Source organism: Megalops cyprinoides, chromosome 7 (genome assembly GCF_013368585.1).
Source record: "Megalops cyprinoides isolate fMegCyp1 chromosome 7, fMegCyp1.pri, whole genome shotgun sequence".
NCBI lineage: Eukaryota > Metazoa > Chordata > Actinopteri > Elopiformes > Megalopidae > Megalops > Megalops cyprinoides.
In genome coordinates this window covers 23,713,984-23,739,646 of record NC_050589.1, presented here as the reverse complement: position 1 = coordinate 23,739,646, position 25,663 = coordinate 23,713,984, and the positions used below count along the sequence as shown (strand labels likewise).

Here is a 25,663-nt window from a genome sequence, read left to right as displayed (position 1 = left end):
GTGTGATGTTATCTTATTACAACAAGGCATAGCAAGAAATTAAAGACATTAAGACACAGAACAATTTTTTTTGAGCTTTTTCATTAACATAATACATCAATTTAATAACATTTGCATAATGTAACCATCATTTGAAAGTACAAAAGTGTTTCTTTTTACATATTATTAGTAATAATAATAATAATAATGATAATAATAATAATAATTTAGCTTGCTATTTCTCTTCAGAGTACATCTCGCCACACAGTACATCTTGCCAGAAGCATTAGCCAATGCTCAGTGATTTCAGCTTCATTTTTGCAATTTACACTAGAGAGAAAGACTGAAACCATCTAATATGACCACGTGGGTCAGTGCAGTTTGCCTTGTTTCATCACCTGTTGAATGACTTTGTCTCTGTCCACAGCTAAAATGCCTCCTGTGACTACGTCTAGTTACCCCTAGCCTTGACAGATCAGACCATGATGGTGGAACTTGTGCGCAAAATAAGCTTAAACACAATCACGGAGAGAATGAACAAGTACAAACCAGTGCGTCTCTCCAAATATTCAGGCAGAACTCCTCCAGAGTCAGTACATTCTCTTCTTTTTGTGTGCAACTTGGAAGAATGTCTTACAGCTGTGTCACTCAGACCTGGTTACCTTCCTTTTTTTGGCAGTGGGATGTCAGCAACTACAAACTCTGGCCACAGTATGGAAATTTACAGGTTTACAGCCATCTGTGTAGCTTCTGCTTTATGGTCTAATAACATGAACATTGGAACCTCTTGTCCATATTAATGTTCCATCACCATCAGCAATATTTTGTATCAAGCATGTTGCATAATATAATTTATAAGTGAACAGCCTCTGAGATAATGGCGTAAGAACTGGACATTTTAAGGGGAGTGTATTCTGATAGGAGTGCTCAGAGTTAAAAAGCAGTTACTTCTGTATTATTAAGTACTGTTCAGCTCTGTGCAAAAGAGACAGGAGAAGAAAGAACCAAGATCCCCTGCACACGCTGAACATAACTCATCACTTTCTTTCTTCCCAGTTTGCTGTTTAAGTAACACCTTGCGATAACAGTAACAGTTATGTAACACCACTTAGTTGTTCAAACAGTTAAATCCTAGTTTCTACATAATAGTGAACAACCTTGCTATTGTTTTTGATAATGGCACAATGGAAAATATGTTTCATGCATTTCAAAGAGAAAGATTTCAATAACAAATGAAAAACTTTGGTTACACACAAGTTATCCATGAGAGGGAAATGGGTTTTTTCTGCAATTGGTCTACCTCTAATATTCAGTCATCATATTAATGTGTGGAGTATATGTTTGCCTATTTATATTAGTTCTGCTCACACAACAGAAGTCATGCAGCCTTGGTGAAATCTATATTATTGTTTTGACTGGTGAAATCAATTTCACACTTGCTTGAGTTTTAATTGTTCCCCTCTTACTTACTGTGGGGCCTTCCCTGCAACATGAAAAAACAGTGTCAGTATTGACATTTCCAGATATATTTTTGCTGTCTTTGGTATTGGGCATTATTCCTGGAATTAGCTGTGTACAATACAGCTATGGCTCCCTCACTATCTAAGCGCACTGGTAGGCTACCTAGTGGAAAGTGTTCTTGAAAGACATAGAGATAGCAAATCACACTTTTTAAACTTTGCCAGCAGTTTGTTAATCTGTGGTAATGGACCTCAATCTATTGTAAATACTCTCTTGGGAAAAAATGACTTAGCTAGGAAGTTTGTGATGAAGACAGAAAGTATAAAAGGCCCCTTCTTCTAGTCAGTCTTTGTACAAAGCAACCATGGGCAAAGTATTTCTGGTATCGGGTGAGTTGTCCTGCAATTTATTAAATGTGATAAATATAGGAAATATAGGCATTATTATGCATATTATTATTACTAATGTATCTCGCTGACAGTCTTATCCAAAGCAACTCACAAAGTTAATATAATATGATGCCTAAATACATTTCACAGGAACAACAAGAACAACCATAACTAAACACAGAAGAGCCAGAATTACAGTTAGTAAGCATCAATCTGAAAAACAAAGTTACACTAAAAGGCATAGAAATATACAGTAGTGCAAACAATTATCCGAATGCTGTGAATATAAAAATGTAAATGTAATATGAAATGTACTTATATCTTGTATGGTGCTCTGGGTAAGAGCATTTGCTGGGTGTCAAACATGTAAATGGAACGTTAAAGGTATTTATAGCTTGTACATCGCTCCAGATAAGATTGTCTGCTAAGTGACAAAATTGTTAACATAAAGAAAGCCTACCAATTGTCTATAAAGGTGACTTCATCGTAAATTGTAGTGTTTACATGGCACCAAACAATAATTCATGAGAGCATTTTTCACATACATCACACTTACCTATTCACAGTCACGAGCAATTGTCATACACTACATAATATTAGAATTTGATTATGTCATGGGAATGAGGTGTGCATTCCAGCACTGAAAATACTACATTGAAAATTCCAGGATTTATACAACTGACTCATAAAGCCAGATCTAAAGCCAAGGTTTAGGGCTTAGCATTTCCTTCCAAATAGTGACTTCAATTCAACAATTAAAAAATTGAGTGATGATGTTTTTAGCCACTTCTACATGATCTTGAATTGTTCTCCAATGGTGAATATCCTAAGTCAGTCATATTTTGTTATGTCTAGTATACTGTGTTGAATGATATAACATATAGTATTAATATGTTGATGAAGATTATTATTATTTTGTTATTATTAGAAATTTCATTATTTGATTTGAAGCTGCTTGTATTTGGGGTGATTCACACAGCTTATTTGTGCATGTGTGTGTGCGTATGTATATGTGTGTACATGCGTGCTTGTGCTTGTGTGTGTGTGTGTGTGTGTGTGTATGTGTGTGCGTGTTCTGTCTTCACAGCTCTGGCCCTGCTGCTCCATGTGCAGCTTGGTAAGTACACCTCTGTGTCACATATGTGCAGCCTCTCTGATATGTGTGAAAACATCAGTTACTAATGAAAAAAACCACTTTCCTCCTCTGACCCCTGAGAAAATCTCTTAAACCACTTCATCCTCAGAGCAAAGACATGAGGGAAACTAGACTGTCCATTACTGTGTCCCTGCGTCAACATGGGGATTGAGTTGTATGTTATTGCTGCTAATCTAAGTGAAATAAAATGCATGGGAATTGTTAAAAACATGACACCTTGGGTTATAATCCTATGGACTATGGCAGGAATGACAGAATGTTTTCCTTAAATAAGCAACTATGGTGGTTCCTTTCAAGTAAGCCCAATTACTCAGATTTTTAGATAGGGAGATTCAGTTTTTTTGCCATAGGATTTACTGGTGGGACATATCATATGCAAAGTGCAAACACTGTTTTGCTGTAGTGGCCATATTTTATTTTACAAGGCAGGCAGATTATCATCGTGCCACAGTGCCAAAGCAAACAACTGGTGATGCACTGCAGCCATTTTGTTCCATACCATACACTGCCCATCAGGTTATGATTGGAGACAAGAATTACTGTAGCCTTTTACACTTTTTGAAGTAAAGGTGGTCAGATCAAGAAAGCGAGACTGAATATTTCACCCTAGATCCCAGGTGTAATACCAAATTTAATATTCCTGTCCCTAAATTCAGTGTAACCTTGTGAAAATTCAGCACAATTGGACCGTGACATACAATACGACAATTTGCCAATCAGATCAGCGGTTTATAAGTGTTCTGAACTCTTTTACCTAAATAACAACTATAAAGCTTTAGCAGGTTTCTAAAGCTATCAGCAAAGGGCGCTTCAGTGAATTTATGATCTTTTGCATGAATTCATTGATCAATCCTGGCAGTATTGAATGTGCATTATTTTTCATGAATTATATTTTGCACCATCAGCCTGGTAAGGTGATATGGGTGTATGCACCAACAGAATTAGTTTTGAGATTTTGCCCAATCCCCTGCTTCCTGACATCTAATCCATGTGCCATAACATGAACTTTGGCTCCTGTAATCAATAAGCAAGTTGTGCAAGGGCTATTAATGAGTCTTGGAAGGTAAATGAGTTATAAGTCTGTGAACGACCCATCTTTGATTGTTAGTTATGGCATAATAAATTTGAATTAGATAAATTACATACTGTTTCTAGGAATTTTTCTCCACTTAAAGAGGTATAAATGCATAGAACCACTAACCATGATTGGAAACAGAGAACCTTAGAGTGTTTAACGAACTGGTTTGATACAATTCGAGATACCCTTCAGACTGTGGGCAATGTGATAAGCCCAGCTGGGCTGGAAATGTTGCTTGCATCATTAAACCTCGTATTTTCATAAAAAGAAGGCCTATTGAAGGGCGTAACTGTAGTTTGTGAATAGCTGGTAGAAACAGATATGTTCAAACATAATTGTGGATGGCAGGGTAATGTAGGGTAATGCTCATCTCATATTTTGTGTTTTTTGTTTCCTTGCCCACTTCCTCCCAAGGCTCCTCCTATATCTTGTCATGCTACTTCACCAACTGGGCACAGTATAGACCGCCGCCCACCATCTACATGCCCAATGACATCGACCCCTGTCTTTGTACCCACCTGCTCTATGCCTTCGCCACCATGAAGAACAACCAGCTGGCCACCTACGAGTGGAACGACGTGGAGCTCTATAGCCAGTTCAATGCCCTGAAGAACCAGTGAGTCCTACCTTGTCACACGTCAGACAACAGCGAACACACTCTCACTGAGAGCACTCTCACTCTTGACAGTGTCTACTGACAGTGGACAAACCACTATTCATATTGTAAATCTATTTTTCCTCACACTGCAAAAAATCCAAATCCCACCAAGCATAATTGTCTCTTTTCAAGTCAAAATATCTCTTTACACTTAATATAAGACACAGTCACCAAACAAGCAAAATTTCCTTGAGCTACAAGGACTTGTTTTTAGATGGTGCATCTTGAATATCTGTGTATTTCCACTAGTTCCATTGGCAGATTTTTTCACTTATTACTAGCAAAAAACACCTTGTATTAATTCTTTTATTTCTTATTTTTGAAGGGCTATTTTTTGCAGTGCAGATCCCAATTATCAAGATTCATTCATCCATTTGCTTCCATCCAGACATAAAATTTACCCATTCATCTATTTTCCCATTCATCCATCCACCTGGCTCACCCATTTTCACTCTCGCTGTGTATTGACAGGAATGGAAACCTGAAGACTTTGCTGTCTGTTGGAGGGTGGAACTTTGGCTCCTCTGGGTAGGAATCTCAGTGGTGATGAATTTAGAGATTACAATCTATTGCATTCTCAGAACATTCAAGCCCCACAACACCAGTGTAATGGAACATAACGTAAGCCACAGCACACAATACTATGAACCTGCTGATGTCAATCCCTGACAGAACTTTGATGGCATGTTTTATTTCTTACTGAAGTCTATTCGCATTCAACATGAAATGTGAGATTACCTTTTGGTTGAGCTGGATAAAAGATGTTGAAGTGGAATCTGAGGGTTATGCAATCTTACAATGTTTACCGTAATGTGGTGGCCAACCCTGCCTCAGAATAATCCCCTGCCCATCTCAATAAATGTGAAAACCAGGAGCACATCAATCACTGTGGACCAAGGTTACCCTCCTACAGCTATAAATACACAACAAAATCTCAGTATGTATCTATACTTGACTTAATTATGGGAAATATACAAACGAAGCTCAGACAGATTAATGTGTCCTGCAAATATAAATAATTCTTAATCTTAAATCACCACTGCAAATAGATGATATTTCAATCTGTATGTTTTCATAAGTCTTTATAAGCCTTTAGAAGATGAATTTACTTACCACTATTCACAAGCCAAGTGTCTCTTCTCTCTCTGTGTGTTCTATTCCTTACAGCAGTGTCTGCTGAAATGTACTCTTGGCTAAGTTATGAAACTGTGAAGCATTGCCTTGCATTTCCTGGACTGGTGCCGTCAAAGGAAATGACTGTCATCATGCAACAAAATTTGATAAAAATTACCAATGCTCAGTTATCTTTCTAGAGTTTCTATATTTGGCTGTTGTATGACACCACATCCTTTACAGTTTTCCAACATGTGAGATTTGACAGATAATTAAGAGACAACACTCTTTCTCATTCCAGATTCTCTGCTATGGTGGCCAGCCCTACCAATCGTAAGACTTTCATTGACTCCGTCATTGTTTTCCTGAGGAAGTATGAGTTTGATGGTCTGGACATCGACTGGGAATACCCCGCCAACAGGGGGAGCCCTCCACAGGATAAGCAACTCTACTCTGTCCTCTTGCAGGTCAGTGTACTGCTCTCGCAGCATGTAATGGGGAGTGTGTGACTGAGGGGGTCACCATGGCAACATGCTTTTGTCCTATGATCTGGCCATTATCTAAGAGGACCACAAGGCTATATGGAGAGTTAAAAATGCATACTTGTTGCCAGTCCTTCAATACAGTTTCTTTGAAGACAAATATTCACTATTGTAAGGAAGTCAGGCAACACTTCTCACAAAAAATGACAAAACAGGAGCAAATTTACTAAAAGCCATAACTTATTTTTAAAAATCCACAATGGAACCAGCCTGAACACATAGTCAACTGCAGAAAAAGTAAGCTCAACACCCACACACCTGCATTAAAGGTCTACTGATTAGAGCAGGTGAGATTCATTAACCTATAATTGGATCACACACAGACAATGATAATAACACATTAAACAATTGACCTGTTCAGAATGACATTAGTAAAACAAGATCTGCCTGTTAGTAGATTTGAATGGGGCAGGGCCAGGTCTCTCTTGTAAAAGAGATTTTTGATCTCAATAGGACTTCCTGGTAAAAGAAACGTTAATAAATAAATAAATAAATAAAAGAAGACAAAGTGGGCCCTTACAAATTTAGGGGAATTGCCCTGTCGTTAGCTTGGCTGCGGTTTAGAGTTTAACAGGGTATTAAACGCGCATGTTGCGGAAGAAGTCACGTGGCTTCTTAAGCCCCATTGCTGTGTCATCGGTACCTGTGGTTTAATTTACTGCTGAGGTTTAGCTTGATCTCAGTTGCTGTGTCCTCAAGAAATTTCATATCTGCCACTAAGAGGTCACTTTTTGTATGTATTTGCTTAAACCTGACACTGAGGTGGTTTAAGGAGAGGCTAAACCATCTCATTTGCAGAATGAGACCTACATCACATCATACACACAAACTATAGTAGTATTTTGTTAATTTCTGCCCCCATGTAGGCCTATGTTGTCACTTACTTTGACTGTGTGAAATAAAAGCTATATAGGCATATCTCCTATAATTAAGGTTTGCAGAGATAACTCTACATCTTCTTCAAAAAACTGTAGGCTGTTTTTTTTCTAATCACAAAGATGGACAAAACACGCTTAATCAAAATAGTGCATTCTTTATTCACCACCAGGATTTTTTCACCGTGCGGCACTGTCAATTTCCAACAAAAAGAAATTTTATGTATATACAACAAACAATTTAGCACGATCCAGACCAAAATGCTTATAAATCGAGGGTTACAATAAAGTCGTAACTTTAGTTCCCTTTCAGACACTTCAATGACAAAGTGGCATTCTTGTTAACTATGTTCTGGCAGAGAATGTCTGTGTAGACATGCTCTGGTCCTGGGTAGATCTCCAGCTTCCGTTTTCCAGACAGTTTAACTGCGAATCAGCTGAACCCATGCATGTTGTTACACAGCAGTCACCTTTAGTTTAACACGCAGCTGCGCGTTAAACTCGTGATACATCCGGTTTAAGTAGTACAGTTCTAAAGTGCAGCTAAGCTACCTGACAGAGCAATAACCCCATTACGTTTTAACAACTCACAAACAATTACAGTTTTGGGGCGAAGGTTCTCTTTCCTAGTTATACTCCATCACAATTATAATAGGGGGCAGGAAGCAGTTATGAGCAGCCTGGAGGTACACAGAGGCATTGCAGCAAAATGGAAACATTTTATCTAATTTCACAAAGAGCTGGGGAAACAGTACAAATGTTTCTCATGAAATTTCTTGTTTCAGTTTGTTCAAGACTTTTAATTATTCTCTCTTAGTATAAAAAACAACAAAAATAACAAAAACCAGAATAGCAGAGTGGCATCACTGATGTAATGATGATTCAAAATGCCACTGAAATTAATAGCCTTGTATTGGCCTTGTTATGTAGGCCTTTAAATGATGTCATATCAAACATCCTGTTTTCAGATATGTGTGGTAATGTTTAAAGTTCGCCGGGCACTTTTGTGCAGAAATTGTACCGTTATCGATGTGGTTATCTTCACAGGAAATGAGGGCTGCCTTCGAGGCAGAGGCCAAGCAGAGTAACAGGGCCCGCCTCCTGCTGTCTGCTGCTGTCTCCTCTGGGCGTGGCACCATCGAAACAGCCTATCAGATCCCTCAGCTTGGACAGTAAGTGCTCCTGTGATGGGTGGGGCTACCATTTGCCATCAACCACTGACTGGCATGCACTATAACCAAACCACTGTCTGCAGCAAAGTAAGAGTCAGAGAATTATTGATAATGCCAGCCACACCTTCAGATCACTTTGTACCATGCTGTTTACCAGAATATCATAAGGTCATCATGTTCTGTAAAATTCTTCAGGAGAGGGCAAAACTGTGTCCAGTTATTATCATGCCTGTATAAACTCTGAGAGCAAACCTATAAGGACATTAATCATGGCTGAATTTTGAGGTATTCAGCTGCATGGAAGATGTCAGACTTAGGGTCACCCAACATACCAATAAAGTCTGTATTGTATGACAGAAATGAATAATAGTAGGGCAAAAAAGGATCTTGATTCAACTTTTTTCCTGTGATGAGACATGCTCTTAATCAAGAGCATGCTCTCCCAAATTTTCAGATTTGTAAACCTCTTTTGCTCGCTTGAAAGCTGAAATGTTGAATCACCATCATGATAATTTTCTTTCTTTACACTTGATGGTGAACATCACCAAAACAGAAAGTACTGTTGCCAGGGGTCTGCTGTATGTGGTTATTTTGACAGATGTTATCATAGGCAGAGGAATCTTCCTCATCTCAGAGGAAATGACCATATTTCCACATAAGAGGCATTTGTCAGTTTGTCTGTATGGATGTCACTAAAATACATACAAAAAATGTAAAATAATGTATAATCTTTAATGTCATAGAAGCCCATTGATTTTGTTTTTAATTTTGTTTTTGAATAAGTGGTGATCATGTGTTGTCCATCTACACCACTTGGAAAATAACAGGAACTGTACAGAAACTGTTTATATTAATTTCATCCTCTAGTGCCTCTAGTGATAAAACACTGTTATTGATGCAGTAGTAGTTCTGTCAAGAGCATCAGTTAATGAGTGGCAGTACTGCTGTGATATGTGAGGTTCAGAAATCCTATTTCATCTGAGAGCTTTGATCATCCTCATGTCTTCCTCCCCCTCTCTCTCACGGGTCCAAACTGATCAATCCTCTGCGTGTTACTAACATTGACTGTGGCATGGTCTCTCTATCTATCTAAGGGCTCTGGATATGATCAATGTAATGACCTATGACATGCATGGCTCCTGGGATCCCTTCACTGGAGAGTGCAGCCCCCTGTACAGGGGACCCGCAGACCAGGGTGGCTACATCTACTTCAATGTGGTGAGTAGTGTGTATGTGCGTCAGTGAGTCCGTATGTGTATGTATGTGTATACATGTGTGGCATTGTGCAATCAGAGCAGTCCAGTTAACCCTTTCAGCACACCTGGCTGGTGATGTCATAACATTTTTGTTGTGTCACAGGACTACGCCATGCACTACTGGCAGAGCAACGGCGCTCCCGCGGAGAAGCTGCTGGTGGGCTTCCCCACCTACGGCAACACCTTCACGCTGACGAACCCCGCTAACCACGGCGTCGGTGCACCCATCTCTGGTGCTGGAACTCCCGGAAAGTACACGCAGGAAGCCGGAGAGCTGGCATACTTTGAGGTACCAAGTGATAATAGTCACTTCAGATGCTTGAATGCAAACCACCTATGATGACTTCTATGTCCTAGTCCTGTTTCCTTTATGAGTTTGTTAAGGTTCTGTTTTCTTTACAAGTTCTTTAAGGTGGTGTGTTTTCTGTGCCCCAGATCTGTGGCTTCCTGCAAGGAGCTACTGAAGTTTGGAACAGCCCTCAGGATGTGCCCTATGCCTACAAAGGAAATCAGTGGGTGGGCTACGACAATGTCAAGAGCTTTGAGATCAAGGTAAATCTTCTCATCCAACCAAAGTGGGCATTGTTTTCACATAAGACTTGGTCCAGCTTAGTGGTATCCAAGAACTCCAGGTCTACTGCCCCGATCTCATAATGGCATGGACAGCCCAGTGTGTGAGTTCAACCTCAAAAAGATGACTGGATGGGATGTGGTGCCATCGCTTGTCAGCAGTTTAAAAAAGTGAGATGGGGTTGCTCAGATGAACCTCTGGCAACTGTATGGCTGTGAGTGGGGCTGGAAAAAAGAGTCTGTTTCTTGTACTGTGAGATTTGGTTTCTTCAATCACACACTTTTGCTGTTCCTCTATAGGCTCAGTGGCTGATGAAGAATAACTATGGAGGGGCCATGGTATGGACCATCGACATGGACGACTACCTGGGAACCTTCTGCAACCAGGGCAAATACCCACTAATCAGCGTTCTCCACAAAGCTTTTGGCCTGGACCAAGCAAGTAAGGACCAGAAAATCTACCCAAAATGCATTGAACCTCTGTTGCATGACTCATGTGTTTTTAATGTAATGTAGTATGACAAAATAAAACAAAAGATGAGCATTACATCTAATGTAACTATAGTAACTACTGTAGCTACAGTAGGTACTGATTTCTCTGAATTACACAACTTCACTTCAGACTGAAGGTTTGAACATTTCTGACCATCTGTTGTGACATCAATGAATTTATCAGTACAATCAGTTCAGTACATTCAGGATGGTCGCCTGACACACACACACATCCATGCATGCAGACAGACACACCCAGATGCACTCACACAAACACGTGCTCAGATACTTTCACTGCAGAAATGGTCACTTTTCTGTTTCCCTGTCATTAGGCTGCAAACCCCCTGCTACTCCCCTGCCCCCCATCAAAGGAGTGACCACTGATGGAGGCAGCTCTGGGGAGAGCTCCAGTGGAGGCAGCTCTAGTGGAGGCAGCTCCAGCGGAGGTGCCAGTGGAAGCAGCTCCAGCGGCACTAGTGGCATGGACAGCACCTTCTGTGTTGGCAAGGCCAACGGACTGTACCCTGACCCCTCCAACAAGAACCAGTTCTATCAGTGTCTCGGAGGCAAGACCTACTTCCAGAACTGTGCTGCTGGTCTGGTCTTTGATACCAGCTGCTCCTGCTGTAACTGGGCATAGAGCTAGCTACCACACCCTGACTAGAGATCCATTCTGCATTTATAAACCTGGACAACACCAGTGAGACATTTTCTGTGATGTGAAGCTGCGCGGCCTTCACTGTTTCACGGTCTAAATGGCTCTTCTTTTAGTCAAAGTCATCTACTTTTTTTGGTGTATAAATGCAGCTCTTTCACAAATCTTTTGCTTTTGAAAATAAAATGTAAAGAAAACAAATCTTTATTTTGAGATTTTTTGGGGGAAAACTAAAATTTTAAAAAAGTGGCTTTTTGTTTTGGGGACCTGTAGTTAAGCACCTGGAGAGCCATCTGACATAACACAGAAGAATGCAAAGAAAACAGTGTTTTAAATATCCGGTGTTTTGCATATCAGTGCTGCTTAACAGCTAAGTGTCACCATTTAACCACAGTTAACTCTTTGCATGTAAAACTACAGTTTTTCTAAAATACAAAATTAAATTTATATCTGGGCCTTCATTAAACAAATGTTATTTTACTCCAACACCCCAACATTGCTGCGATGAATATTGTTTATACAAGATATTTAGAGTGTTGTTTCTGGCTTGCTTTGAGAAAATTTGGTTTCTACAATGTCTGAACTCAGTCTGTCTGAGGATGAAGTTGCAGGAATCTTGCTAATCTGTACCAGAAAACAGAGGATAATGTATACATAATACTCATTATTCAGCAATTCCAATAAAGCAAATTTTAGCAACATAATCCTCCGAAGCTTGTTTTGTTCTAAACAAAAATACAACATGCAAGGAAGACAAGAGTTTACCAAAGCAGAATCATAATCTCATCAACAGATGTGTCAGATAATAAATTAACTTGTCTTTCTTTATCGAACTGTAATTAATGAGATAACGTATCCACATCACATTTTACATGTCACATAATACCCATGGGTTTTGGACATGAAAGTAAACATGCAAGAGCCTAATATTTTGTGGGGACAGGGGAGTTAAATTAAGGTTTATAATAATGCGACACAACCTTTTTGCCAAGATCTTAAAAATGTAAAAACTGCTTGGACTTACCTCAAATTCAAATGTACAATTATTAAAAATAGCATTATGAGGGTCATATTACCTCATTCAGCAATTGGTATATTAAATTAAACACTTCGAACTGAGTGGAAGCAGGAAATACTGGGGTATTCAAACCTGCTTCACATGCAGCAGAAGCTAAGCACACCTTAGTTCTAAAAATATAATGATGACTAATTAGTGTGAGGCACATGGCTTCTGGGTACCAGCACAAGTAATATGAAAGAGTATATTATAAGCACCAGAAAAGGAATTTCATTATTTGTGTTTGTCATTTTTTTGTTCACCACAATGCCTGCAATGATAAGATTTTAGGAGTACCTACTGATGCTAAACTGGGATAGTCTTCATATTTTTCACATTGTACAGATATTCTTTGACAGCTTGAGTAAATGCACATGGAAAATGGGTTACATGATGTCTTGCCCCAGATACAGCTCAGTGAGGACTGCTTCCAACCAGCTACAGCCAAACAGAGTTGAGAAAGCAGTCTACGGCTTGACCCTAAACATTTTTGTCATATTGACAGGGAGTCTGCACAATTTTGCTTTAATGTTTAGGGAGTGTGTCTGGTCCGTTATTAGGAATGACACTTTCATGGGAGCTAAATGCAGGTCTCTGTGCTACTGTCAAGCGCACATAAAATCAGTTTCAAAGTGCAGTGTCCGGGCAAGCTCTTCTCAAAGGAACCTGAATATATATTGAACCTGACAGGAAAGACCAGTCACTTCCTATTTCCCTTGACCTTTTAAAAGCACAGAGTATTGAGTTAATATGTGGCATGAAAAACTCATTCCGGGAACTACATGTTTGAGTACTATATGAGTAAATATATTAATGGATTAGTTAATGGCTAAGTTGCATTGCTGATTCTTAAATCAAATTGAGGTTGTATGGCTCCTGGAAAATGCTTTGTAATATCACTTTCAATCAAAATCATATAATGTGACATACACAGGTATGGTCAAAAGAGTGTATGTGTAGGCTATATTTTACTCCATATACACACATTTGAAATACTGTACATCAGACCTGATTTGTAATATCTTTTGGAAAGTTATAACTTCACAACTTTACGTGAATTACCCAATTTGCAAGTCTCCAATTTAAAACTAAATTAGCAACTAATAATAATAATTATTAAATAAGTACATATATGCCCAAGCATCAAGTTAACACCTTTGACAGTGTTATTTAGTAAGCTTCTATCATTTAATCTCTTGGTAAATATAACTAAAACATTTGACAATTTTAAGGTAGGCTAATTACTGCTGTTATCCTTCTCGCAATAAAATAAACCGCAAAAAATCGCTGTAAGTTCCACTTTTGTCAGTGTTCCAAACAAACCAACAAAAAGGAAACTCTGAGCAACCTTTGTCATACTAAACGAGTTGTGTGAATGATTGCTCATGGACATAACGCATATTTAAGGTATCCCATCCAAGCTGGGCTTTTTAACCTTAAACGTTAACTCACTAGTACAGACTGCTCCGTAGTGGCGGCTCGCAAGGGCCTCTTTTTGTTTCCCAATCAGTGCTACCTCAACCTATCCGATTAGGGGGGAGGGTGAGAGAGGCGGGACAGTGATTGTGACAGGCTTCAAGTCTGTCCAATAGAGAGCAGAGTAATTATTTTAATTACCCAGTTGACAAATTCGTGATCCCCCAGTCTGCTGTTGTGGGGCTGTCCTTAAAGGGAAATGCTTCTCTGTAGCAGCAGACAATGTAGGTTGTCCAGGGCCTGCAGATTCAGTTTGTTTTATTCACCTTTTTGTGTTCCAGAGGGTTAAATCAAATAAAATATTTTAAACACATTTCTTGTTTTCCCCAATTATATATATTTTTTCTTTAAAGGTGGAACTGGTTTTAATTTTTGCCGACTGTAATTAGCTGCGTTGCGGTAGCTAGCTCATTAGCTAGCTAGCTAGCTACCAGTCAGTTGTTACACAACCGAAAGGTTTTAGCTTGGTAGCTATTTTCCTTGGAGTTTTCTTCTTATGTAATTAAAACCTTCACAGTATTTCGGCAAAATGTCAAGACCAACGAGGTACGTTTTATTTAGCTATTTGGTTTTTCGTTGCTAGTTGCATAGCTAGTTGCATTGCATGTTGTAAGATAGCTAGCTGGCTACATACTGTTGATATGCGTTACCTTCTCTTCCACTAAAATTAAATTGGGTTAGATTTGAGTAATGCTAGCTAAATCTGCTAGACACGCTAGCCTGCTCATTCGGTTTTGAAGGTTTTTGTGCGAGATCCAGCACATAGCCATCTAGCTACATGCCGTCTGCGTGCGCTACGAAATACCTTGCCGTTAAAATGAACTTTTTTAATCGTAGAGACATTTGATAGTGGGGTAATATGTACACCCATTTTATGCAGTTAGCTGACTGGACGTAGGAGTGGTCGGAAGGGAGCTAACAAGCAAGCTAACAGTTACAGCTATGGTTATTGTGGCCATTAGTTATCTGACGTGAACCATTGCTGCCTACCTAGCTAGCTGCCTAGCTAGCTACCTGCCTGCGAGAAGCTGCTCATCATACATTCCTTAAATTTTTCGTAAGCAAATCAGTTTATAACAAATAAACCATGGCCGTGGTAATGACAGGTAGCTAATGTTAACAACATGTGTGTCGAAATACACACATGAACAAAGTGAGGCGTTAAAATATTTGACATAAATTTAAATTAAATCAGCTTTTAAATGCAAAAACCTTACGCCAACGCTCATTTAAATTTACCCAACACTTGTAGCTAGCAAGCGAGCTATATTTTAATAAGTTGCACATGTCCTTGAAAGTGGATCGAGGCTTAGACAAACTTCCTGTCACGTGGTGAATGATACATTTGTTTGATTGTGACCGTATTCGTTAACTTTGGACAGGTCACACCGGATACATGACCACGTTGCGACAGTATAACAGTTTATTACATCGAAAGAGAGCCGGTTACAGCCGCACAGTCGGTCATAAATCAACCTCTGAACTTTTCGTCATACTCATAAATTAAACTTTTTATATCGCATGGTGCATTCTGGAGGGAAACCAGGCGCAGGGACCTGCATAGAAAGCTCCTAACCTGGCACATCACCTAAATACCTGATCACTTTTAAAAAGACAATCTGTCTGCTCACCATTGTGGTAATGACACTGAGACAGACTCAGGAACTGTAGGGGAATATGAAACTTTGCTAACTGAGCAACTACGAACTACACTCTGACATCTTTAGGGAACTGCGCCTGTCAGGTTTAGTTTGTAGGTGGTACAGCCCTGCTGTTGTACCGTTGAATAGGTATTTAACCTGTATTGTTTCAGTAGATATTCAGGCATATCATGGGTAATTTGTCCTAGGTTATTAAGATGATGAAGCAAAACACATTACAAAATTTGGAATAATGAAAATTGAGATGCAATATTACAAAATCATCACCACAATGATTAAGTGTGTTTGCATCAAGATATAAAAAACTCCAATAAGGCAAAGGTATTTTATTTATTTGGAGGCTGAGAGTAAATTGTACATTGTAGTTTTCATAAAACAAGGGTATTTTTCCTTAAGACCTTCTCAGGTGTTGATAGACCTGCACACATGCTCAGGTTGTTGGGTTTCTGATTCTGTGCTGACCAAGTTTGGTGAAAAAATCTCTTCTGCTCCACCATAATCAAAGCTTTGCCCACTATCAACAGTAATCCAAATGTAGTCCATACTGTAATCCTGTAACTCTGTTTTAATATGTTTATTATGTATTTGTAATTCATCAATCTTACACTTCAGAATGACAGATGTATCTCTGGGGACGCCACCATCCACACATGCTTATTGGCTCAGAATGTGTGGGAAAGCATGTGGGTTTACTGTATTCTGGTACAGAGATTTAAGGGAAGGGTTCTTAAATCCTGGGCTGCTAAATAGGTGTGTGTTTGCCAGTCAGCAGCTCAACACTTTAAATTCCATGTTTGTCTCACGATACTGGGAACTTTGAACTGGGAACTCTGTATGATCTCATTTAAGGCAATGAAACTGAAGCCTCTCTTTGTGGATGTCTCTCAATCCAGCTGTTTTGTTATAGCACATTTTTACAATGGCAATTGTCATAATGTGCTGAACACAGTGCATGGTCCCTTTTTTAGAGAGAGAATGGAAAAGCCATATTACTCAGGGACACATGGGGAAATACTATGCCATTGGCCTCTTGAGTTTGGGGTTATAGAAATATTAAGAAGTTTTTTTCTGCCACTGGCAAAATTGAAGGTTGTATTTTCTCAAAAATAAAGGACTGAACGTCCAAAAACACATTTTGCCCTGTTATCACTCTGCTTGACACATCTGTGCATTTTTCTCATCTTTCCTCCTATGTGTATGTAATGGAACGGTCCCTTGTACATTACAACAAATACTGTAATATATAGACTTGTACATTACATGTTTGGTGGTTTTGCCTTCCTTTGCAGCTATATAAACCTAATGTTTTTTTCTTTCATGTTTACCTGCCTTCTACATGCAGCTAAATTGTTTTAAAACAATTGATAATAGATATATACATACAATCAACCACAGTTGTTCACATACGTGTTTGACACGCATGTGCAAGCTGTAAGCCAACAGCGATGCTAAAATCCAACCACTAAAGCCAAACCTAATTAAGAGATGTGCAACTATGTTCCTTTAGCTGTACTGCGAATGTTTGTCCTGCATCTGTGTTGTATAGATTATGCCATAATTACGAAAAAATTACACGAATAAAATGCAAGTCTTTTAATATTTAAATCAGATACAATAACACAAATAGGAAAAGCAATATACATCTGAGGGTTTTCCAGTTTTTCAAATTTTCTTGCATTTTTTTCCTCATGATTTGTTCTTGGTCCAGCTGATTAACTGGTGTTGCAACCACAACCACAATGCCTGCCCCAAGAGTGTGACTGACCAATGCAGACAGCCATGCATTCAGAGGAATACAATACACTAACAGAGAAATGCTAATCACACAAATGGCATTGAATTTTTTCAGGACTGAGATGGGAAAGCAATTGCAGTAATTACCCAGGCATCACTAAGCCAAGACTTTGTAGTATAACACTGATAATAAAGGTCATGTGGTTTATAGCCTTCTACATTTGGTACGTTATTTCAGCATTGATATGGTGTAGGAATGGATAGGGAAGCTGCCTTGTACCCAGAAGGTTGCAGGTTTGAATCCTAGTTGGGATAATGTAACTACACCCTTTTGCAGGGCGTTAGACTTGAACGACCTCTAAATGCCCAGCTGTATGAGTGCCTGATGTGTAAAATGAAAATGTCTTTATAAGAGAGTCAGCCTTCTCCTTGATGATGGTCAGTTGTATGCATGTTCTGTTTCTACAGAAACAGGAAGGTGGTTGATTATGCACAGTTCGAGGAATCGGACGATGCGGGTGAGTGCCTTTGTTGTAATATGTATGTATGTGTGTGTGTGTGTGTGTGTGTGTGTATATGTTTGTAATGTGATGGTCTACATCTCACTCATAAAAGTTTTCAGTATTCAAGTAAACAATTCAGAATGCCTTGGTTGGATTTCTAGTAGTCCCTAGTAGAAGGTTCTGTGGATGTACCATCGCTGAATTGTGGGAAAACATACATGTGATCTGAGCGAGGACGCTGTCCTTGGTTTCCACTGTGCAGATGAGTATGGCAGAGACGCGGACAGACCCAAGAAACTGCGTTCCCCTGGAGACGTGAAGCACAGGAAGAGGTCTGGGAAGAACTCCCAGGAAGACAGGTGAGCGGGAGTGGCAATGCCTGCAGGAGTGGCAGCGGTCGTGGGGGTGACAGGGGTATGGCGCATAGTGATTTAGGTTGCCTGGATTTTAGGTTTGGCTCCCAGATACAACACCGCTATTGTACCTTGGGAGCAGGTACTTGACCTGTATCAGTTTTGTAAAATCCCGATATATAAAGGAATACTCTCTTGAATGTAAGCTATGTAATTTACTTTTTGAAGAATTGTATTGTCTCACAAAATATTAAGATCATGAAAAATAGTCATTATGAAAAGTGCTTAAAGTGTTTTTTTTATGATAACATTGGCTTATGCCAATTCCTGTTTTCCTTTGTTTGTATCTAGATCTTATATTTAGATATGAATGGTATGCATTATTTGTTGAATATATGGTACATGTGGGCAAAAGCCACTTCTCTCCTATTCTCACCCAAACATCATGTGTTTCCCGTTCGCAGTGAAGATTCTGAAGACAAAGCCCCTGGATCCAAAAATGATGAATCAGAGGGTGAGCCAGCTGTCTCCCCAGAACTGAATTCAATGTGAATATTTAATAAATGTCAGGGACTCCGTTACAGTTCCCTCTGCACTGAAGCCCAGGTCCTTTTAAGCTCTCTATTATTAGTGGAGCACTCCAGCAAAAATAAAATATTTGTATATCTTTACACTCAATTATCTATTTCTGTCAACACAGCAGATATGTACGCATATCAGTATATTTCATACTTTTTATTTTGATCATCCTTTCCCTCATTTTGTTGTTTTGCTTCTGTTCTTTCGTGCTGGAAGTCGCTCTGGATGGGAGTGTCTGCTAAATGAATGTAATGTAATGTAATGCAGTATGGTCAGAGAGACACAACATAAGCCTTCTGCAGGGACGTGGTGGACATTGGTTACCTTGCTGAAGAAGACCTACATAACCTCACTATTGCCACCCTCCCCCCTGCTGCATTTCAGATGACTTTGGCAGCGAAGAAGACAATGACTTTGGGGAAGAGGATGACGATGATGGAGGCGACAGTGACTACGACTCCAAAAAGGCCAAAAAAGGAAAGAAAGCCAAGATGGAGAAAATGAGTAACCGGAAAAGGAAACGACTATCAGGTATAGTTTGCTTGGTGATCTTTAGACCAGGGAAATCAGCGCAGCTGAGCATATCTGAGCATTTAGAACTCAACTTAAAGTTTTAACAGAGGCCCTTGTCCAAGTAGACTTTTTACTGGGACACATGAAGTGTACAGCCTAAATGACCTTATATATGCCATAATTTCAGGCATTACAGAGCTCACAGAGTAGAGTGGAATTCAGACAGTGGTCAATTCAGAGTAAGTGGAGATCAAGCAGTACTGTCCAGATTAATGAAGAGGGCTGGACAGTAAGAGGTCTCCCTCATCTCTGTTAGCAGTACTGACCCCTGCTGGCTGCGGACTGTTACTGCCACATACACCACCCACTTGATTTCATTGCTTGTGTGTATGTGTGTATATGCATTCATCCCTGCAGACGACAGTGACGAGGACAGTGTGGTGGGTAAGAAAGTGCGACAGGTGCGGCGGGCAGCCACCAAAGCGGTGTCCAAACAGAGAGAGATGCTGCTGGGTGACCGGGGCAGTGAGGATGAGGAGGATGATGATGACCAACAGGCCTATATGGACGGTGAGAGACCTCATTTCAGATGATTTCTGTCTGCCTTCTTTCACTGACCTTGTTTTCTGTTCATTCTGTATTTCTTTTTAAACAAGCTTTCGATGCGCATGAGACATTTTTCTCTGACAGAAATGGGCTTATATATTTCCATCAGATTTATTCACACATCACATCAGAACAGTGTAGAGAGTGACATTAGATAACCAAGTTGACACATTAAGTTAAATTATTATTTTGCATGATTTCCCTTTTAATATAAAGTCACCACAGTTCACATTATGAGAAATGGACTGTTTTGATTTATTCAATGATATGGACGAGCTTGACATTCTTGTATGGGACAGTAATGTTTGCCGGCATGAGGGGAATGGCAGTACATAAGCCCTGATTGGCTAGATGGTGACAGTGCTGTTGCCCAATTGTTAATGACAGTAGAGAGATTGACACGTGTCTGCTCCTATCCCAGAGGACTCAGGCAGCGATGAGGACTTTATGGTGGATGACGATGATGACAGTGACTATGGTCGATCCAGGAGGAGGAGCAAGAAGGTGGTAAGAAGAAGCAGGCCAGAGAAGAGGGCCCCCAAACCCAGGCTAAAGGCCACAGGTAGCTATCCTTTGTGAAATTGCACTGTACCTGTTTAGAACTATAGCCCAAAGGGAGGGATCTACTTAATCAGAATTCAAACTCTGAAGGCTTGTGTGGTGTGATAAGGTCCTTCTTTTCAATGAGCAATAAACGCACAAACATATATGTGTTTAAATACACATAATACCCCGACTGCATCTCATCCCCACACCATCCAGAGAGATTCCTGCTGTTGTACTCATTCAGGAGTGGGACACAGCAGTAATGTAAAAGCAATCCTCTGCACTTCAACTGCACATCACTTTTCATGAGCAAAAACTCTTATCATGGAAACACCTTTACCTATTTTATGTTACTACTGAACTTCAGTGAATGTTTAGAGGTTTTATATGTGGCTTGTATGTGGACATGAAGAGCACTCTGGGGATTATTATTTAACCAGTACATGTCACCCCCTTTTCTCTAGTGAACCCCAGTTCTATGAAGGGCAAAGGCAAAGGGCGACCACCAGCAGGCCCCACTGAGAAGTCCTCCGCCAAGGAAGAGGAGGATGACCCTGAGAGCACCCGTGAGGAGGAAGAGGAGGAGGAGGAACGCGCGCAAAAAAAAAGCTTCCCCTCCCACAAAGAAGACAGAAGAGGAGGAGGAGGAGGAGGATGTCTCGGAGGAGGAAGCTCTGTCTGGGGAAGACTAACTGTCCCCGTACGGAAAAGCTTCTATTTTACCTGTTTTGTTCTGGTTTTTGTTTCCCCTTTAGAGCTTTAGGATGGTCTTTCTCAGTTCTAGTCCCGATGACTCACTGTGTGTTCAGGATTTAATACCAAGTGGACTCAATTAATCTGGTCTGACTGAGCTGTTGTGAGTTGAATGCTGATCTAGATTTGCCATCTCATTGACAGTAATCTACTTTAAGTCTCTTGGAAGAAGTAATATGTAACTGAAGGTGTGCTTTTTGTGTATAAAAATGTAAAAAAGGTCTTTCTCAGCTTTTTTTGATTTGTGGCATTTTAATTACAGGCAAATTGTATTGATACAGATTTTATTCAGTCTAGCTGACTGAGATTTGTTGTTTGATTCATATAGGCTGTCAAACAACATTAATTATGCCTGTAAGTGAGCCTCATTAATTGAGAAAGCTGCCTTTAATTGAATAGGCAGATATTGACAAACATAAGTTTGCGGGAAAATATACTTCCATCTATTAGCAGCACACACACACCTCCAATAAGACAGTTCCACTCATAGATAACTTATTGCAGATACTTTGTCAAGTTTTTTCAAATCCAGATCAATCGCTTAATTGAGTGGAATTAATGGAGCTCAGTTGTCACACTGGCGGGAGCAGGATTGAGAAACACTGCTTTAGGTTTTCAGTTTCCAACTTGGCCTGACTCAACGGTTTGGATGTTTTCATTTTGGTCTGTAAGTAGCATCTAAACAGGTCTTTTTTGAATGTGTGTGAGAACAAATGAGTGTGTGTATGTATTTTGGGGGGGAAGTGTTGGGATGTGTGAGGTATTAGAAATAAGAAACTTACCAGCCCCTCTGAATGTATTGCTCAGACAACATCCTTGTTCAACAGTAGCAGTTTTCCTCTATGCTCTTTGCTTATCATGTAACGCTAACTTAAGTGATCCTGCCATAACCTTTTAAAACTCCCTTATACACCCCTCCCATTTATTAAAAGACAAAAATGTCTGGAAATGGAGGATGTGGTATCGGTTTGGCTCAGTGTGTGGGAGACAGCTTTGACTAGTACAGACAGGGCTCCGGGTCAGTGCAGCTTATTCTGTGCTGACTGCCCTGGACTTTGTGCTTGTCTGTGTTCATGAATACCATTCTGAAATCAACCATGAGTAGAGTGAACGAAAGATGTGGTTTACATTCTACATTCTGGAACCCTGAATGTCTGAATTCTGGAATCCCATCCGAATATTTCATAACTTTGCCCCTCACTGTATTCTCATTGTGTAACTGAGTTTAGAGTGCAGTCCCCATGCTCCCTAGAATGGGGTGTATCCCACTTCAAAACAGTTGACATGCGTTTTTATCTGCAGTGAAGCATGTGCACTTTTTATGTGTTTAATGTCAATAAATGTAGAGGAAGAGGAAGACATGACAAAGGCACCCCATACGCAACAACCCCTCCACCCGCTGTGGTTGATGTTTGAGTTATTGTTGGTCATTCACTGACCTCCCTCAGAACAGACACACATATGGCCTGGCAATCAGAATAGCCGGTGAGTTTGTCCAGGTAGGAGCTGGTACTGACCCAAACTCTGTGTATGTGTGTGTGTGTGTGTGTCTGTCTGTCTGTCTGTCTGTCTGTCTGCGTGCTGCTTTTGTCTCCATACTCATGTGGAAGCTTGTCTGCATTGATGAGTGCTGATGGTATGTGTTTTTTATGGTGATGCTGGATAGTGTAGTGCAGAGGACTTCATCATGTGGTGAACATTACAGGTGTCCCTCCTCATGAGTCATTCCCTTGTGCCAGGCTTATGGTTATTATTTTTCTCCTCTCTGTTTTGTTTTATGATTTCAGAATTCAGAGAGTCCAAAAATTAATGTTTCCCCCCTCTATCCAGATGTTTTCTTTTTTGTAATGTTTGTTTTTTAACAAAAAATAAAATTTGATTTTAAAGAAAAAATGAATCTCATCTCTCTTTAACATACACTCTGGTGTAGTGTTTTATTTTAGTGTTGGGAGAGAGTTCCCAAACCAGCCTGTAAATGAATATATTTATATTATATGTTGTAATATTCATCATTATAAATGCAATATTCTCCTGCACATACACACCTTGTGTGGGTGTTTTATTCTTTCTAAATTAGGTTTAGAGTGAGGTCATGTGTCAAGAAGAAGACTTAGTTTTGGTTTTCTGCTGTCCCATTTCACGCGTGTTTAAAGCTCACCCCAGTATTTGTACATGATGATATCGGTGAATCCACACTAAGAATTTTAGGGTCCACTGGGTTGGGGGAGGAGGGAAAGTACATTTTATAGCTCTCTAAATCATCCATTTGTTTAGCAGGTGATCTGGTTTAAAATGCACAGATTTGCACAGTATCCATACTGTACACATTGGCAATTCCCTATCCATGCATCACTAGGGCTTCAGACTTGTAACTTGTGAGGGGTCTAATCTTATATCCCCTCTATCAACCCTAAATGAGATATAAGATGCCAGATATCATGATTTTTTTTCTTACCAAAGGCTTCCCATCTGCCAGTGTTTTAAAGGTGCAGTAGTGTCTGCTTTTGTTTTTTTTTTTAACTTAGGAGTGTTATGGATAGTGGGTGGGAGTGACAATACTTAAGCCTTTACTAATAATGGTTAAGTTGGTGATGATGATTGCTGATTTCCCAGTTCCTAATAGAAGCCACCCACTTTTTACACTTTTTAAAACTGTTTAATGATGTGATTGTCATCAAATTCTTATTGTCCAGCTCTAAGCACGTCCACCTCTTTACATACATAAAATATATTTAAAATAAAACAATAGTGTTCGACGTTTTCCGTGTAATGTGGCATGCACGAGTATGAAGTGAGGCAAGTAGCGTGACACGCGGGCTAGAGGTATGGAGTGGGGAGACGTTCAACACAGGGGGTGACGTTTTCCCTGGGGTTTTCTGATAATAACCAATGGCCGCTCAGGTTTTGAGGCGAGCCTCCTGTTTATTAACCAATCGGAGCGCAGCAATTGGATCTGAGCCCCTGTTTGTAGTCACGTGATACGTCTGCATCGTGGTTGAAAACAAACCTAGAATTGTCACAATAAATTAACTATATGAATCATAGCAGTGTTTCCAATGTAGCTGCAAATTAGTCTAATTGCATTATAATGTTTTAATAAAAGGTGAATCTTAAATCACCCTGCTTTTAAACGATTTGCACAGTCACAAAGTCTCGACTAACGTAACAGGTAAATGGGCAAAAACGTTTTATGTTTTGGGGAAATAGTTTATTGACAATAAAATGGGTAAGTACGGCAGTTATCTGGTTGTAGATATTTTAGTCCGTAGTGGTTCCTTGTGTTTTGCTTGCCAGCGCTTTAGATGTATACCGTTCGTGTATGCAAATCAAGCTCTGTTAGCTCGCGAGATTTCTACTAAACTAGTTAATGCTAATAACTTATTCATACGCCACCTTTCTATACATTCGTAAGAGTTGGGGACTGCCTTTAAATGTGGTTTAGTACAACGTTTTGTGAAGTAGTGCCATTGTTTACATATGGGCTGATTTATATTTAAAATCCGTAATCCGAAATGTGTCCAGATCAAATTGATAATATGAGATATGATCTCTTGATGGGACAACTTCGTCAAAATCATAGGTGCTTTCCAAAAATATACAATTCGGAACATTACTCAAGTGTTCAGAGCATGAGATCCTGAATTAATTCCTGAGAATTTGCTTATAAGGGACTGGCCTTATAGATTTGAAGAATGGGGTGGGGCACAGCTAAATTCTTACATCGCTTGATGAGTTATTCAAAATTATAGGTTCTTTCAAAAATGTACAAATTACATCATTTGTCAAGTGTTTACAGCATGAGATCCTGAATAAATTCCTGAGAAGCTATGTTTAAGGAACTGCCTTTTAGGTTTGAATCATGGGGTGGGACACTGCTAAAATCTTAAGCATTCAGACACGTAACCTCAATTCAGTAAATATCTAGCTGTATGAATTATCTTAGGCAAGTCTTGGTAGCTTCAGGTATGCCTAAGCAAACAGTATTTATTACTTTTCACTAGAAACATTAGCTGTAAATCACACGTCTTCCTTTGTCCCTCAGATTTAGGGCTCCGTTACTGACATTGTTTCAGTGTCCTCAATGTGTATTAATTTTTTAAAAGAATTACTCTAATAATAAATATACTATAAAAATACAACAGCTATTTTACAGTGGTTTAAAATATACTAACTTTACTGTGACTTAACCTATGTCTCTGGGACCTATGCATCTGTAACTGGTCTTAATAAGAAATTTACTGCTTATGTAAATTGGGCTTATTTAGTATATTGCCATATGTTTGCATTACATCATGGTCCTCTCAGTGTTGTGTAAGTGGTACTCTGTAAAAACAATATACTATTATTCAAAATTAGTCTTTGTAAGAAACTCATTTCCATTTTTCTTAGATGTCCTACCCTCCCTGGCTTTCAGGTAAACTGCTCTGATCCTTATTTGTTCTGTTTCATTTCTTGGTGACTTTGCAGTAAGAAGCCCTGTGACTGG

At 39.5% G+C, this 25,663-nt stretch overlaps 2 protein-coding genes across 2 annotated transcripts; both read left to right on the top strand.

Annotated features, from left to right (window-relative positions):
- Window positions 1-1,792: 1,792 nt before the first annotated feature.
- On the top strand, window positions 1,793-11,381 carry LOC118780511 (acidic mammalian chitinase-like). Its single transcript, XM_036533050.1, has 11 exons — window positions 1,793-1,829; window positions 2,917-2,946; window positions 4,478-4,679; window positions 5,193-5,249; window positions 6,136-6,301; window positions 8,299-8,423; window positions 9,518-9,641; window positions 9,783-9,968; window positions 10,115-10,231; window positions 10,550-10,691; window positions 11,074-11,381. Exons 1-11 carry the CDS (start codon window positions 1,805-1,807, stop codon window positions 11,379-11,381), a joined length of 1,482 nt encoding a protein of 493 aa, XP_036388943.1. The 5' UTR covers window positions 1,793-1,804.
- A 2,770-nt stretch (window positions 11,382-14,151) lies between these two features.
- Window positions 14,152-22,118, top strand: LOC118780807 (nuclear ubiquitous casein and cyclin-dependent kinase substrate 1-like). Its single transcript, XM_036533507.1, is given in 9 exon segments — window positions 14,152-14,475; window positions 17,793-17,842; window positions 18,090-18,186; window positions 18,645-18,694; window positions 19,144-19,290; window positions 19,690-19,842; window positions 20,300-20,440; window positions 20,889-21,022; window positions 21,024-22,118. Coding segments are annotated over 9 exon segments (882 nt in total). The 5' UTR covers window positions 14,152-14,458; the 3' UTR covers window positions 21,117-22,118.
- Window positions 22,119-25,663: the final 3,545 nt, after the last annotated feature.